The sequence below is a fragment of the Uranotaenia lowii genome, chromosome 3 (genome assembly GCF_029784155.1).
Source record: "Uranotaenia lowii strain MFRU-FL chromosome 3, ASM2978415v1, whole genome shotgun sequence".
Classification (NCBI taxonomy): Eukaryota; Metazoa; Arthropoda; class Insecta; order Diptera; family Culicidae; genus Uranotaenia; species Uranotaenia lowii.
In genome coordinates, this window is record NC_073693.1 from 294,283,763 (window position 1) to 294,298,582 (window position 14,820).

A 14,820-nucleotide genomic window follows, 5' to 3' on the forward strand; every position below is an offset into this window, starting at 1 on the left:
TTATCATCTTAATTATAAATTAATTAAATTAAAAAAATTCAATTAAAAAAATATGTCCATTTTAAACTTAAGATCATTTATTCCAAACACATAGATGGTGAAATTAGTTTGACAAAAAGAAAAAATTATTGATTTTTTTTAAAAGAGTGCCAGTAACCAAAGTCAGAGACAAAATTTTATAAAAAATATATATCAAAATCAAAATAAAAAAGTTCATTTTCGAGGTATCTACAATTATAATATTATATGCTTATAATACAACATTTTTATTTCATCATTGAAAGCTTATACTGACAAAGTATTAGTTGGGAAACTTGATTTCTTCAATGATCAGTTTAGAAAAATGTTGCTACATCGAATCATTTTTCTAACTCTTCAACGTATAATTCAAGAATCATGAATAATATAAAAAAAAAATTTAAATGATAAAAGTAAGTTATTTACTTTCAAGGTAAGTTTAAAATTTCAACTCTGAATTGTTTGTCGCTGTCTACTGAAAAATTGGGACTTGGAAAGGACGTTAATCGCATGAAGGTACAAGCAATGTTTTTCTTTTTATTTATAATCTATATATATAAAAATGAATTTCTGTGTGTCTGTCTGTCTGTCTGTCTGTCTGTCTGTTCCCTATAGACTCAGAAACTACTGAACCGATTTACGTGAAACTTGGCAGGTGGGGGTATTGGAGGCCGGGGAAGGTTCCTATTATAGTTTGGGACCCCTCCCCCTAACATGAAGGTGGGGAGGGGCCTCCCAAACTAAAGACAATTTATTGCATAACTTGAGAACCAATCAAGCAAATGTTATCAAATTAGGCATGGGGTGGTATTTGGGAATAAAGAATATTTCAATGAATATAAGGTACCCCTCCCTCCTCTCAGTGGGGTGATAGAAAGGGGGGGGAGGGGTCTACCTTACAAATTTTCATGTAACTCGAAAACTATTCAAGATATTGGAACCAAATTTGGCATGGGAAGGTATTTTGATACGAAAAATATTTTAATGGTTATTTGAGACCCCTCCCTTTTTGCAGTTGAAAGGGGGAGGGGCCTCTTTAATATTTTTTTACATAACTCAAAAACTTATAAAGCAAATGGAACCAAATTTGGCATGGGAAGGTATTTGGATACGAAAAATATTTCTATGATTATTTGAAACCCCTCCCTCTTTTCAGTAGGGAGATATGAAGGGGGGGAGGGGCCCTCTTTTTAATTTTTAAATAACTCAAATACTAATCAAGCAAACGGAATCAAATTGGGCATGGGCGGATATTTGGGAACGTGACATGTTCTAATGATTGTTTGAGACCCCTTCCTTCTTCCAGCGGGGAGAAAGGAAAGAGGGAGGGATGTTCCATACAATTTTTATTGCATAACCCAGAACTACAACAGCAAATGGAACCAAATTTGGCATGGAACGATATTTGGGTATGAGAAATGCTCCTTTGAATATTTGGTATCCCTTAATCCTTCAAAAAGGTGGATGAAAAGGGGGAGGAGAGGTCTCCCTTACAATTTTTAGTATAACTGGAGATCTGATCGAGTAAATTTGAACCATGTTTGGCATGTGAGGGTATTTGGATACGAGAAATGTTTCTATTATAAATTGAAGCCCCACCTTTTTTCAGCGGACAGATATAAAGGGGAAAGGGGGGCTACCATACATTTTTGAGTACAAAAAACCTTATATATAAAAATGGAAGCGTTTTCTTTGTAATAACATCACGTATAAACGGTTGGTCTGAATGAAGTAAAATTTGGTATCCGCGGGATTTTTGGGTCAGAGATGGTTTGTATAATAGTTTCAAGAATCTCACTTTGTATGGAAGGGGGGTCCCCATACTAAATCAACTTTAAATGGGAAAGCCGTACAATTTAGTACGATTTTCAAAAAATTTGATTCACGAGCACGATGAAGTTAAGGACGTGTGGATGAAACAAAAAATTTATTACTATTTATTTATTTAAAGGTAAAACGAAGTTTACCGGGTCAGCTAGTTCCTTATAAAATTTATGTATAGGTTTCTGAGAAGGTTATATTAAACATTAAAATTTAGAATTAAAAAAATTAAAAAAACATATTAAAAATTAAAATTAAAAATAAATAGTAGGACTATGAAATTCAGTGATTTTTTTTGAAAATCAATACAAAAAATGAACGTATAAATGTATAGGTATAAGTGTTCTTATGTGTATTAGTGTTCTTATATTTGAGATGGTTTTTTTCCAACCAAAACTTATTACATTTTTTTAAACTTTTTTTATAAAATTTAATTGATAACTAAAGGGAACACCATTTTTGGTGTTTATGTTTTAATTGTTGATTTGGAAGATTTTAAACTTGAATCTTTTGTCAGATTTTGTCTATCATCTCTAGGTTTGGTTATGGAGCGCGTTCTTACAATACTAAAATTAGTACATAATTCTACTGTATACTGTTATATTTTTACAAAATTTGAAAAACCAAACATAACTGTTCTAGTAAAGTAGACATAACTTCTACAATACTTATACCGATTTTGAAAAATATCGACTTGAAATTTTTATTTTAATTAGATTTTTAAGATCCTTAGAGAATCAGATTTTTAAAATGATAAAATCGAGTCTAAAACCGTTGATGAAGTAAAAAAATATATAAAAAAAGTGTTTTGATCAGTTTTTTTATTACAAATAACAACAAATCTTAGTTTAAAAAAATGCTGTAAACTAGTGTTATTATTTGATTAGAAGCTCAGACGAAAATGTCATTGAGAAAAAGCTGTAATCAAGCTCGTTAAGAAAGCCTTTTTGTATGAGAAAATCACCTGCGACCTTCTTTTTGTGATATATATTGTGGACATCATGTCAGTTGTAGTCGAAATCGAGGCATCATTCCAATTTGGGATGGTTTCTTATCAATCACACTACCTTACTGGCTTTCATCCATTTCGTCTTCCAGATATCATTGGACATTAAGAATCGCTTAGTAACGCCTTAATACAAAACTCACAGTAGTAGCATGATTCCAAGTTATTTTTCAGCGTCGCTTTCAAAGATTTAAATGTTTTTCTGAACTCTTTCAACTATCATAAAACGGAAAAATGAAGAATATACTTTTAGTTTTCTCTAAGCAAATTTTCAATAAACAAAAAGTATAAATACTATAGGATTTTGGATTGTCAGTTAGTTGTTGTCTCAACTCAATTATTCACAAATATTCTTCAGCGCTTAGCAAAAAAATGTTTAGTAGTAAGGAGACTAAGCAAAAATGTACAAAATTTGGTTTTCTCGTGTACACTGTACACGAATATGCAATACATGATTCGAAAGATCATCACGAGAAAAAATCACAATGGGAGCAAAAATCTACCGTGTTAGAAAAAGTTATGAAACAAAAAAGTTGTATTTAGTGTAAAATTGGCTAGTATGGACAAAAAAAACATTATTTTTTTGCTCCTCTCGTGCAAAATTCCTTAAAATCCTATTCACGCTTGATGGACAAAAGTAGTAAAATGTTGAAAATCAATAAAGTGTATGTTTCAATGTTCAATAATCAAAAGCTAAAAAATAGTTTAAACTTTTGAACCCAATTTGAATTTTTTAACCCTTAAATTCCATGTCTCATAAATCCCAAATTTTGAAGAATGTGTCGGTATGTTTAGTGTTCACACCGTGTTAGCTCCGTTGTATTTTTCAAACATTCGCTTTCATGAACGTATATGTTTGCTACTGATAATGTAACACATAGAAATTAACTGAATAAAACAGCTTCCTTTTCATGGGTATAATTCTCCGGAATTTGGCCCATGTTCCTATACTTTAGCTTAGCTCAATTCAAATCGCCAAGCTTCTATAAATTTTTTTATAAAATTTTAGATTCTCAAAATTACAAAAAAATATTTTTTTTAAATCAATTTTGAAATAAAATTCCGATTAGTTCAAGAAGAAAAATTATCTTGATTTCGGTTTTCGTTTTTCTACAGTGGTCCGTTTTCGAAAAAAAAATCATTCTTGTGCTGTACAAAGGTCCCTTTGCAAATTGCTCATATCTCTGTTAGAGCTAAAAAAGAATAATTTGATTTTGCTGCAACACTCGGCAACAGTAAACAATAGTTTCAAAAATAGTATTTTGTATTCCAAAAAAAATCGTGCCCTCCCCATGCAACAACTTTGAACCAGTCCAGTGAGTGTAGAAAGCAAAACTATGTCAAAGGCATGTTCGTTCATGAAACTTCAACCTCTTTCCAATCAATTGGCAAAGTCGGATCTAATATTTGATATGCTTGAAGATTTGAAGTTATGTTTTTGACTTTTGTCCACACTGGTTACCGCACTGTACCATTAGCCTGAATCGTTTTGGGGTCATTTTTGAATTTTTCAAACCCTGGGGTCTTAAAAGCTTTGTTTTGGTTTAAAATTCATCCATGATTTTTACAGAATAGGTCGTTTAAGAAGGTGTTGCTTCATAATCACCCAGTACTTCTCGATGGGACGGAGCTCCGGAGTGTTGGGAGGGTTGAACATTTTCGGCACGAAATTGACCTTATTGTCCGCATACCACTTCAGCACGTCCTTGGAGTAGTGGCATGAGGCCAAATCCGGCCAGAAGATTGTTGGGACGTTGTTTGCCTTCAGGAGAGGAAGCAGCCGCTTCTGGAGGCACTCTGTCATGTATTTACACCTGTCCGTTCATCGTGTCCTGGGTCTCGAAAGGTGCACTCCGCTTCTCGCACGTGCAGATGGCTTGCCAAACCAAGAATTTCTTCGCAAATTCTGGACATCGGACATCTTCTGAGCGCGGACATGCTCCGGAACGCTGAACTTATCATTGGCTGTGAAAAACAGGTTGCCGTACTGCCGTCTGTACTTCCGATCGGTGGTCAATCGTTCTTCGAATCACTTAATCACTCGCGACACCGTGGAATTCGCGATTCTCAACGTCTTAGCGATGGAACGATGCGAGAGATCCTTGTTATCGCGATGAATGCGCAAGATTTTATCACGCGTGAACTGTTCTTTCCACTCAATTTTCGCGAGTTTTGATCACAGGACTTTAAAACTTGCAGGATGTAAACAATGCACTATAAACTAAATCCATCAAATTTTAGAGCAATTTCAAAGAGTAGCAATTTCATCGTGGACACCCTTTAGGTTGCTCATTTGTGTTACTTTGGCTTTAAAAATATTGATTGAAGACGAGAAGTGAATTTTTTGTGAATTCGAAGCAATCCACCAAGCCTACAGCCTTGAATTTATACCAAAACTGAATAATTAAACAAAAAAAAACTACTCTTCGTATTTTTTTTTCTTTTGTTTGCAAAAACTCTAGCTCAGCATTCTATTCTTCTGATATAAACCCACCCAATTGGCAAGAGCAAATTGAAAAAAAAAAATCACTTCCACATTAGTTAAACTGGCAAAAATGGACATTCCAGGCATAATTGAACCGTTTCGCTTGATCAATTTTAGCAAAATCATGTTGACAAAGCTTTTTATTCCTAGCATCAACTAGCTATAAGGATAATGTAGTAGGTAATCTTAATTGAGCCTCTAGGCGATGTTCTCAGATCGGTTAGGAACAGCTTCCGAAAATTAATTCCTGAAACATACCTGTACTATGTTCAGCCACATCCGGCAACCAGGCGACGACGATCCGATCAGTTAGTCAGTCAGTTCACGGAACGAACTATGCATGCATAAATGCACACGACCAATTTTCCGCGCCCCAGCGCTCGAGATATATTAAACCCCGCTGGCATCCCTCGTCTACGAAAGTCAAAAGTGCCAAGAGAAAGACCCCAACCCAAGTCAAACCCCAAGAGGCTGTTAAGTATAGCAGTTCGAAACTAATAAAGTTTAGTACATACGGCTAAAAAGGGGGGACTCGAGGAAAGGGGACTGACTGCATTGAACCGAAACTGAAAAAACACCCTCTTGGTTGTGTGCCCGTATAAGACCCACGCGTAGCGGCCCGCAGCTGCTTATTTGTTTTCGGATAGCCTCGTAGTGCGGATCAGTTTAGTTCAGTGTTGGGGTTCCTCGATTGATTTGCGTGATTAAGAAAAGAAGGCTTCAGGCGTAAGAACTGTGTCGGTCGTGCGCGTGTGCATTGCGTTTCAATATCTGGTCCAGTGTCGACCAGTTGAAGATCTTTGAACTAGTAAACCAGTACCTGAACGACAATCAACCGAGGTCAAACCGAGAGCTGCGGATCATGAAGAAGGCATTATTACTGGTAGGTGAACTTTCCTTCCTCGGGTCCATTCTGTGGCGTTCATGAAGAGCTGATATTTCAGGCTTTGCACTCGATCGTTAATGCTAGGGGTCCCCGAATCGGGAAATGTCACTGCTTTGGGACAGTCATAACAAATTGTGGAGTGAGATTAAAAATGTCAGACGATTTAGTTCAGCATCCCCTCATAAACCCGCAAAAGGTCGAAGAAGAATAAATCAAACGTGTTTCAAAAGATCGAGGAAAAAAAGCGTGATATACTTAACAAAAAAAAGTGGCCGTTACAAACTCTAGGAAACTTAAACTACCTTTAACGATCGAAGCCCGGCTCAGTGAAGTGGCGGCAAAGAAAGGGGAAAGATCATTAATAATCTCAAGGATACATCACTCCACGAGATGGATGCAATTTTCCTTTCATTTACTCCGGGGTCTGATCGTTGATCTTAGGACATAAAAAGGTGTAGAGCTGAGTGCGGCTGATACCAACTACAACTTACAGTTGACGACCGATGGACTGGTTGAACCAGTTCCTTAGTGCTTGCCGCGATCGATTTAGTAGATTCGAGCAAGATATTCGGGCCTGTTAACGTGCCAATCAATCCGACAGTACGCCACCCGTTAAACGGTAGTTATGTTCTCGAAAAAAAAACCCACGAGGCCATACCGTTGCCATTGATTAGTTTCGATACCTGGAGGGAGTTTTCAGAAATAAAAAATAAAAAGTGCTCTAACTATTTAGTGCAAGTTGGGCAAGCTCTGAAGTCATTAAGCTCTCGGCGCCGTGTAAGACTCAACGATCACTAAGAATTTAGCTACTTATAAGCTGTGTGTAACAACGATCGGTCCTCATAGAGACCTTAATCCGACAAAGGTGACAAATTGAGAGTACATCTAGGCATTTACCGCACCTTTTTGCCTTTCTAACAGAAAGGTTTGGTTATCGGTCGATTGGGGAGATCATTAATTATGGGTCTTAGGCATACCTTTATAGGTACCTATCGACTCAGCTCGACGAGTTCTGTTGATGTCCGTGGATTTGTATGTGCCATTTTAAAAATGTCAAGAACGTTTTTGCGAAACTGGGCTGCGCAATTAAAATGATTTTAGTCTCAAAAGAATGCATTTTTTTTCCTACACAACCCTTTCAAAAACGGGAAAAAAACAAAATAGTTGAAACCGTTTTCTTTACGAAATACATATCATACTTATTATGGCATAAAAAAAAGTTGCTAGTGGCGCCTCGAAGCAGCAGCACCAGCAATCATTTATAAATTAGAGATAATCAAAATAAAAAATTAAAATTTACTGACTCGAGAATTGAACCGAAACCCTTCAGATCCAAAGTTGCAAGCGCTATCCAATAAACCATCGGCACGCTTGATAAAGAGCGGCTCAAACTCAAATAGGTAAAAGGCATTACTAAGACGCACCGTGGTCTGGGCAGTTTCTCAGTCTGCTGGGGCAAATACGGCAACAGTGTTTATATCTTACACTTCTTGCTTTTCAATGCAGCAAATGGCGGATGGGCGTTTCCTTCAGAGTCCGCCATGCCTATTAGACACTATAATTTCATATATGAAATTATAGTGTCTATAGCCATGCCGGGTGTCAACAAAATGCAGAGCCGTACAGAAAACTGCGTTGGGGGGGAATTTATATGAAGATCTTATGACCCTCGTTTTTTTTACCCGCGTTGAAGAATGAATTTATGTTTTTTTTTTTCATTTCTACATACTCATACATAATTTAGATTCAATTTCAGATGCAGAATTCAGATTCAGTTTTCAAATTCAGGATACAGGTTTAGGAATCAGAATTCAGGATTCAGAATTCAAAATTCAGATTCAGAACTCATATTCAGACTCAGAATTTAGATTCAGAATTCATATTCAGAATTCAGATTAAGAATTCAGATTCAGAATTCAGATTCAGAATTCAGATTCAGAATTCAGATTCAGAATTCAGATTCAGAATTCAGATTCAGAATTCAGATTCAGAATTCAGATTCAGAATTCAGATTCAGAATTCAGATTCAGAATTCAGATTCAGAATTCAGATTCAGAATTCAGATTCAGAATTCAGATTCAGAATTCAGATTCAGAATTCAGATTCAGAATTCAGATTCAGAATTCAGATTCAGAATTCAGATTCAGAATTCAGATTCAGAATTCAGATTCAGAATTCAGATTCAGAATTCAGATTCAGAATTCAGATTCAGAATTCAGATTCAGAATTCAGATTCAGAATTCAGATTCAGAATTCAGATTCAGAATTCAGATTCAGAATTCAGATTCAGAATTCAGATTCAGAATTCAGATTCAGAATTCAGATTCAGAATTCAGATTCAGAATTCAGATTCAGAATTCAGATTCAGAATTCAGATTCAGAATTCAGATTCAGAATTCAGATTCAGAATTCAGATTCAGAATTCAGATTCAGAATTCAGATTCAGAATTCAGATTCAGAATTCAGATTCAGAATTCAGATTCAGAATTCAGATTCAGAATTCAGATTCAGAATTCAGATTCAGAATTCAGATTCAGAATTCAGATTCAGAATTCAGATTCAGAATTCAGATTCAGAATTCAGATTCAGAATTCAGATTCAGAATTCAGATTCAGAATTCAGATTCAGAATTCAGATTCAGAATTCAGATTCAGAATTCAGATTCAGAATTCAGATTCAGAATTCAGATTCAGAATTCAGATTCAGAATTCAGATTCAGAATTCAGATTCAGAATTCAGATTCAGAATTCAGATTCAGAATTCAGATTCAGAATTCAGATTCAGAATTCAGATTCAGAATTCAGATTCAGAATTCAGATTCAGAATTCAGATTCAGAATTCAGATTCAGAATTCAGATTCAGAATTCAGATTCAGAATTCAGACTCAGAATTCAGATTCAGAATTCAGATTCAGAATTCAGATTCAGAATTCAGATTCAGAATTCAGATTCAGAATTCAGATTCAGAATTCAGATTCAGAATTCAGATTCAGAATTCAGATTCAGAATTCAGATTCAGAATTCAGATTCAGAATTCAGATTCAGAATTCAGATTCAGAATTCAGATTCAGAATTCAGATTCAGAATTCAGATTCAGAATTCAGATTCAGAATTCAGATTCAGAATTCAGATTCAGAATTCAGATTCAGAATTCAGATTCAGAATTCAGATTCAGAATTCAGAATCAGAATTCAGATTCAGAATTCAGATTCAGAATTTATGTAAATTTATTTTCGGCATATCGGTGAAAAATTTAGATTCATGGAGAAAGAATATCAGAATTAAAAATTGATGAAGCTGGTTGTTGCGAGGTAAAGTATGGTGTACGTTAATAAATTTTCCTTGCAAAAATGTTCTTTCGCTCTTTTCATCATCCGTAAAATTTCTCCTCACTTTATCAATTTTCAATTCTGGAATTGTTTCTCCAAGAATACCAATTTTCACAGTTTTTGATAAATTTGCGATGACTTAAAGATCATTACGCATGAAAACACGATTTTGTTTTGTGAAAACCTTTTTTCACATTTTTTCTGAAATTAAGTTTGCTGCATACTTTTAGGGGTAAAACCATACTACTAAAAGTTGTAAAATCCGAAATCATAAAAAAAAATTTTGGATGAAAGAAATTTCAATGTTGAAAACCGCGTGATGCAAAACAATCAAAATGAGATTCAGATTCAGAATTCAGATTCAGAATTCAGATTCAGAATTCAGATTCAGAATTCAGATTCAGAATTCAGATTCAGAATTCAGATTCAGAATTCAGGTTCAGAATTCAGATTCAGAATTCAGATACAGAATTCAGATTCAGAATTCAGATTCAGAATTCAGATTCAGAATTCAGATTCAGAATTCAGATTCAGAATTCAGAATTCAGATTCAGAATTCAGATTCAGAATTCAGATTCAGAATTCAGATTCAGAATTCAGATTTAGAATTCAGATTCAGAATTCAGATTCAGAATTCAGATTCAGAATTCAGATTCAGAATTCAGATTCAGAATTCAGATTCAGAATTCAGATTCAGAATTCAGATTCAGAATTCAGATTCAGAATTCAGATTCAGAATTCAGATTCAGAATTCAGATTCAGAATTCAGATTCAGAATTCAGATTCAGAATTCAGATTCAGAATTCAGATTCAGAATTCAGATTCAGAATTCAGATTCAGAATTCAGATTCAGAATTCAGATTCAGAATTCAGATTCAGAATTCAGATTCAGAATTCAGATTCAGAATTCAGATTCAGAATTCAGATTCAGAATTCAGATTCAGAATTCAGATTCAGAATTCAGATTCAGAATTCAGATTCAGAATTCAGATTCAGAATTCAGATTCAGAATTCAGATTCAGAATTCAGATTCAGAATTCAGATTCAGAATTCAGATTCAGAATTCAGATTCAGAATTCAGATTCAGAATTCAGATTCAGAATTCAGATTCAGAATTCAGATTCAGAATTCAGATTCAGAATTCAGATTCAGAATTCAGATTCAGAATTCAGATTCAGAATTCAGATTCAGAATTCAGATTCAGAATTCAGATTCAGAATTCAGATTCAGAATTCAGATTCAGAATTCAGATTCAGAATTCAGATTCAGAATTCAGATTCAGAATTCAGATTCAGAATTCAGATTCAGAATTCAGATTCAGAATTCAGATTCAGAATTCAGATTCAGAATTCAGATTCAGAATTCAGATTCAGAATTCAGATTCAGAATTCAGATTCAGAATTCAGATTCAGAATTCAGATTCAGAATTCAGATTCAGAATTCAGATTCAGAATTCAGATTCAGAATTCAGATTCAGAATTCAGATTCAGAATTCAGATTCAGAATTCAGATTCAGAATTCAGATTCAGAATTCAGATTCAGAATTCAGATTCAGAATTCAGATTCAGAATTCAGATTCAGAATTCAGATTCAGAATTCAGATTCAGAATTCAGATTCAGAATTCAGATTCAGAATTCAGATTCAGAATTCAGATTCAGAATTCAGATTCAGAATTCAGATTCAGAATTCAGATTCAGAATTCAGATTCAGAATTCAGATTCAGAATTCAGATTCAGAATTCAGATTCAGAATTCAGATTCAGAATTCAGATTCAGAATTCAGATTCAGAATTCAGATTCAGAATTCAGATTCAGAATTCAGATTCAGAATTCAGATTCAGAATTCAGATTCAGAATTCAGATTCAGAATTCAGATTCAGAATTCAGATTCAGAATTCAGATTCAGAATTCAGATTCAGAATTCAGATTCAGAATTCAGATTCAGATTCAGAATTCAGATTCAGAATTCAGATTCAGAATTCAGATTCAGAATTCAGATTCAGAATTCAGATTCAGAATTCAGATTCAGAATTCAGATTCAGAATTCAGATTCAGAATTCAGATTCAGAATTCAGATTCAGAATTCAGATTCAGAATTCAGATTCAGAATTCAGATTCAGAATTCAGATTCAGAATTCAGAATCAGAATTCAGATTCAGAATTCAGATTCAGAATTCAGATTCAGAATTCAGAATCAGAATTCAGATTCAGAATTCAGATTCAGAATTTTTGTAAATTTATTTTCGGCATATCGGTGAAAAATTTAGATTCATGGAGAAAGAATATCAGAATTAAAAATTGATGAAGCTGGATGTTGCGAGGTAAAGTATGGTGTACGTTAATAAATTTTCCTTGCAAAAATGTTCTTTCGCTCTTTTCATCATCCGTAAAATTTCTCCTCACTTTATCAATTTTCAATTCTGGAATTGTTTCTCCAAGAATACCAATTTGCACAGTTTTTGATAAATTTGCGATGACTTAAAGATCATTACGCATGAAAACACGATTTTGTTTTGTGAAAACTTTTTTTCACAATTTTTCTGAAATTAAGTTTGCTGCATACTTTTAGGGGTAAAACCATAGGGGAGAGTGGGGATACTTGATCCCCTTTTCTTATTTTCACCATATCTTTTTGGAAAAATTTAGCAACTCGCCGTCTTTTACATTTCCTGACAGCTTGTAACTTCAAGTTTCTATGCTCCAAAAATTAGAACGATACTAGAACCCGTTGATGAACTAGAAGCATTTTCGTGGGAGTAAAAAAATTGCGATTTTTCTGGAGTTAGGGGAGACTTGATCCCCTTATGAAGGAGACTTGATCTTTTATTCCGGAAGCCCTAATCCTTGTATAAAAATCAAACAAAACCCCAAGATATAATGTTTATTCACTATTTTGGTCATGTTTGTTCTCATTTCACAATTTATAGGAGACATAAGAAGAAAATTCTATAAGTTCGTCTCAGCGCTAAAACATTGCATACTTAAAGGCGCTTTTTTTCATAATTAAGAGAAAATTAATTTTTTTTCCCTTTTCTTCAGACAATTGTTTGATAAATATTAGTTTTTGGATAAATATTAGTAATTTCGTAATCAGCAATCATAACGATCAATTCAGAAGAATAATATGCCGTTTGGAAGGGGGATCAATTGTACCCAACTCTAGGGGATCAATTGTACCCATAATCAACATTTTAGAAAACTTTTTCTGAAAAAAGTTGAGAGTTTTCCATTACATTGAATATATGGCGTTATGAAGTTCATTTTACACTCGAGCGATTGATACATAGGAACAAATATTTTTTTCATAATTTTCCCAAGTAAGGAACACTTTAAAGTGATGAAAAAAGATCTTCAAGTTACATTTTGTGAAATTTTTCAAACAAAGTTCAATTACTCAAACAATTATTTTGTTAAAAAAATTTAAACTGCAAGCATTGTTATTTTGCTCATTTTGGCACATTTTTCTAGAACATTTGATCTCCGTAAGTCATTCCAGTTTCGAGATATAGCTAAGGAATCAAGTATCCCCAGGGATCAAGTATCCTCATTCTCCCCTACTATTAAAAGTTGTAAAATCCGAAATCATAAAAAAAAATTTGGATGAAAGAAATTTCAATGTTGAAAACCGTGTGATGCAAAACAATCAAAATGAGATTTACAAGATTAAGAATTCAGATTCAGAATTCAGATTCAGAATTCAGATTCAGAATTCAGATTCAGAATTCAGATTCAGAATTCAGATTCAGAATTCAGATTCAGAATTCAGATTCAGAATTCAGATTCAGAATTCAGATTCAGAATTCAGATTCAGAATTCAGATTCAGAATTCAGATTCAGAATTCAGATTCAGAATTCAGATTCAGAATTCAGATTCAGAATTCAGATCCAGAATTCAGATTCAGAATTCATATTCAGAATTCAGATTCAGAATTCAGATTCAGAATTCCGATTCAGAATTCAGATTCAGAATTCAGATTCAGAATTCAGATTCAGAATTCAGATTCAGAATTCAGATTCAGAATTCAGATTCAGAATTCAGATTCAGAATTCAGATTCAGAATTCAGATTCAGAATTCAGATTCAGAATTCAGATTCAGAATTCAGATTCAGAATTTAGATTCAGAATTCAGATTCAGAATTCAGATTCAGAATTCAGATTCAGAATTCAGATTCAGAATTCAGATTCAGAATTCAGATTCAGAATTCAGATTCAGAATTCAGAATTCAGATTCAGAATTCAGATTCAGAATTCAGATTCAGAACTCAGATTCAGAATTCAGATTCAGAATTCAGATTCAGAATTCAGATTCAGAATTCAGATTCAGAATTCAGATTCAGAATACAGATTTAGAATTCAAATTCAGAGTTCAGATTCAGAATTCAGATTGAGAATTCAGATTTAGAATTCTGATTAAGAATTTGGATTAAAGATCAACCTGGAATTTGAAATTGGAACTTATATTCAAATATTAGACTAAGTGTTGTAACTCAAAATTCAAACTTTAGAATCAGAATAAGATTTCAGATTTAGTTTACAGAATGAGATTAATCATTTAATAGTCATATTACTTTCCCCTCCTTTTGTGGGAATTTTTCCTCTATGCATGGTTGAGCTCTAAAAAAGGTATCATGCTAGGGCACGCGTCACGGCTATCCATCAATATTGTAGTTGGTTTTACTTATTCAGTAAAAAAAAAGCATAAAAAAACAGTAAGATTCGAACCGTGACCAGCAACGTGAAAGTTCTGGTTGCTACCACGGCACCATTTCAGCGTGTTATAAATCTTGGAAATTCTACTGTTTAAATACCATTCTTTCCATACATAAAATGAGCTCCTTACATACCAGTTCGCTTTTCCCCAAAAAAACGTATCAGGCATCATTTTTTTATATTTAGATTGGAATTTTTCGTGTTTGAATATCTGAAATCATACTTATATGATTCAGAGGGAAGGAATCTATCATGTATATTCTATATTATTTTATATATTTCCAAATATAATTTAAACTCTGTTAGAAAGGCTCCAATCCACTGTTAAGTGTATTAAATCGGGTTTTTTCTCTAAGTTTGCTTGCTCGTTCGGATAAAGAGACACGCACTACCTTCGGTAGACATCTTAAGCCACGAAAAAGGGTCTAACTATGAGTAAACTATTCGAAACGAATCGGGAAAGAATAATTAGCTCCCCCCGCGAATTTAATCAATGTTGAATTGAAAGGTACGAGCCGGCTTATGAGTGCTTAGAGATACGATTTATTGTAATTCGCCGATCGAC

The 14,820-nt window shown here is 33.9% G+C and overlaps 1 protein-coding gene across 1 annotated transcript in view; it reads left to right on the plus strand.

Moving 5' to 3' along the window:
• Window positions 1-5,949: 5,949 nt before the first annotated feature.
• The window catches only part of LOC129756977 (translation initiation factor IF-2), a 37,046-nt gene continuing 28,175 nt past the window's right edge, over window positions 5,950-14,820 (plus strand). The window contains exon 1 of the mRNA XM_055754058.1: window positions 5,950-6,213. Coding sequence (XP_055610033.1) covers window positions 6,193-6,213 — 21 coding nt within the window. The 5' untranslated portion in view covers window positions 5,950-6,192. The remainder of the gene's footprint in view (window positions 6,214-14,820) is intronic.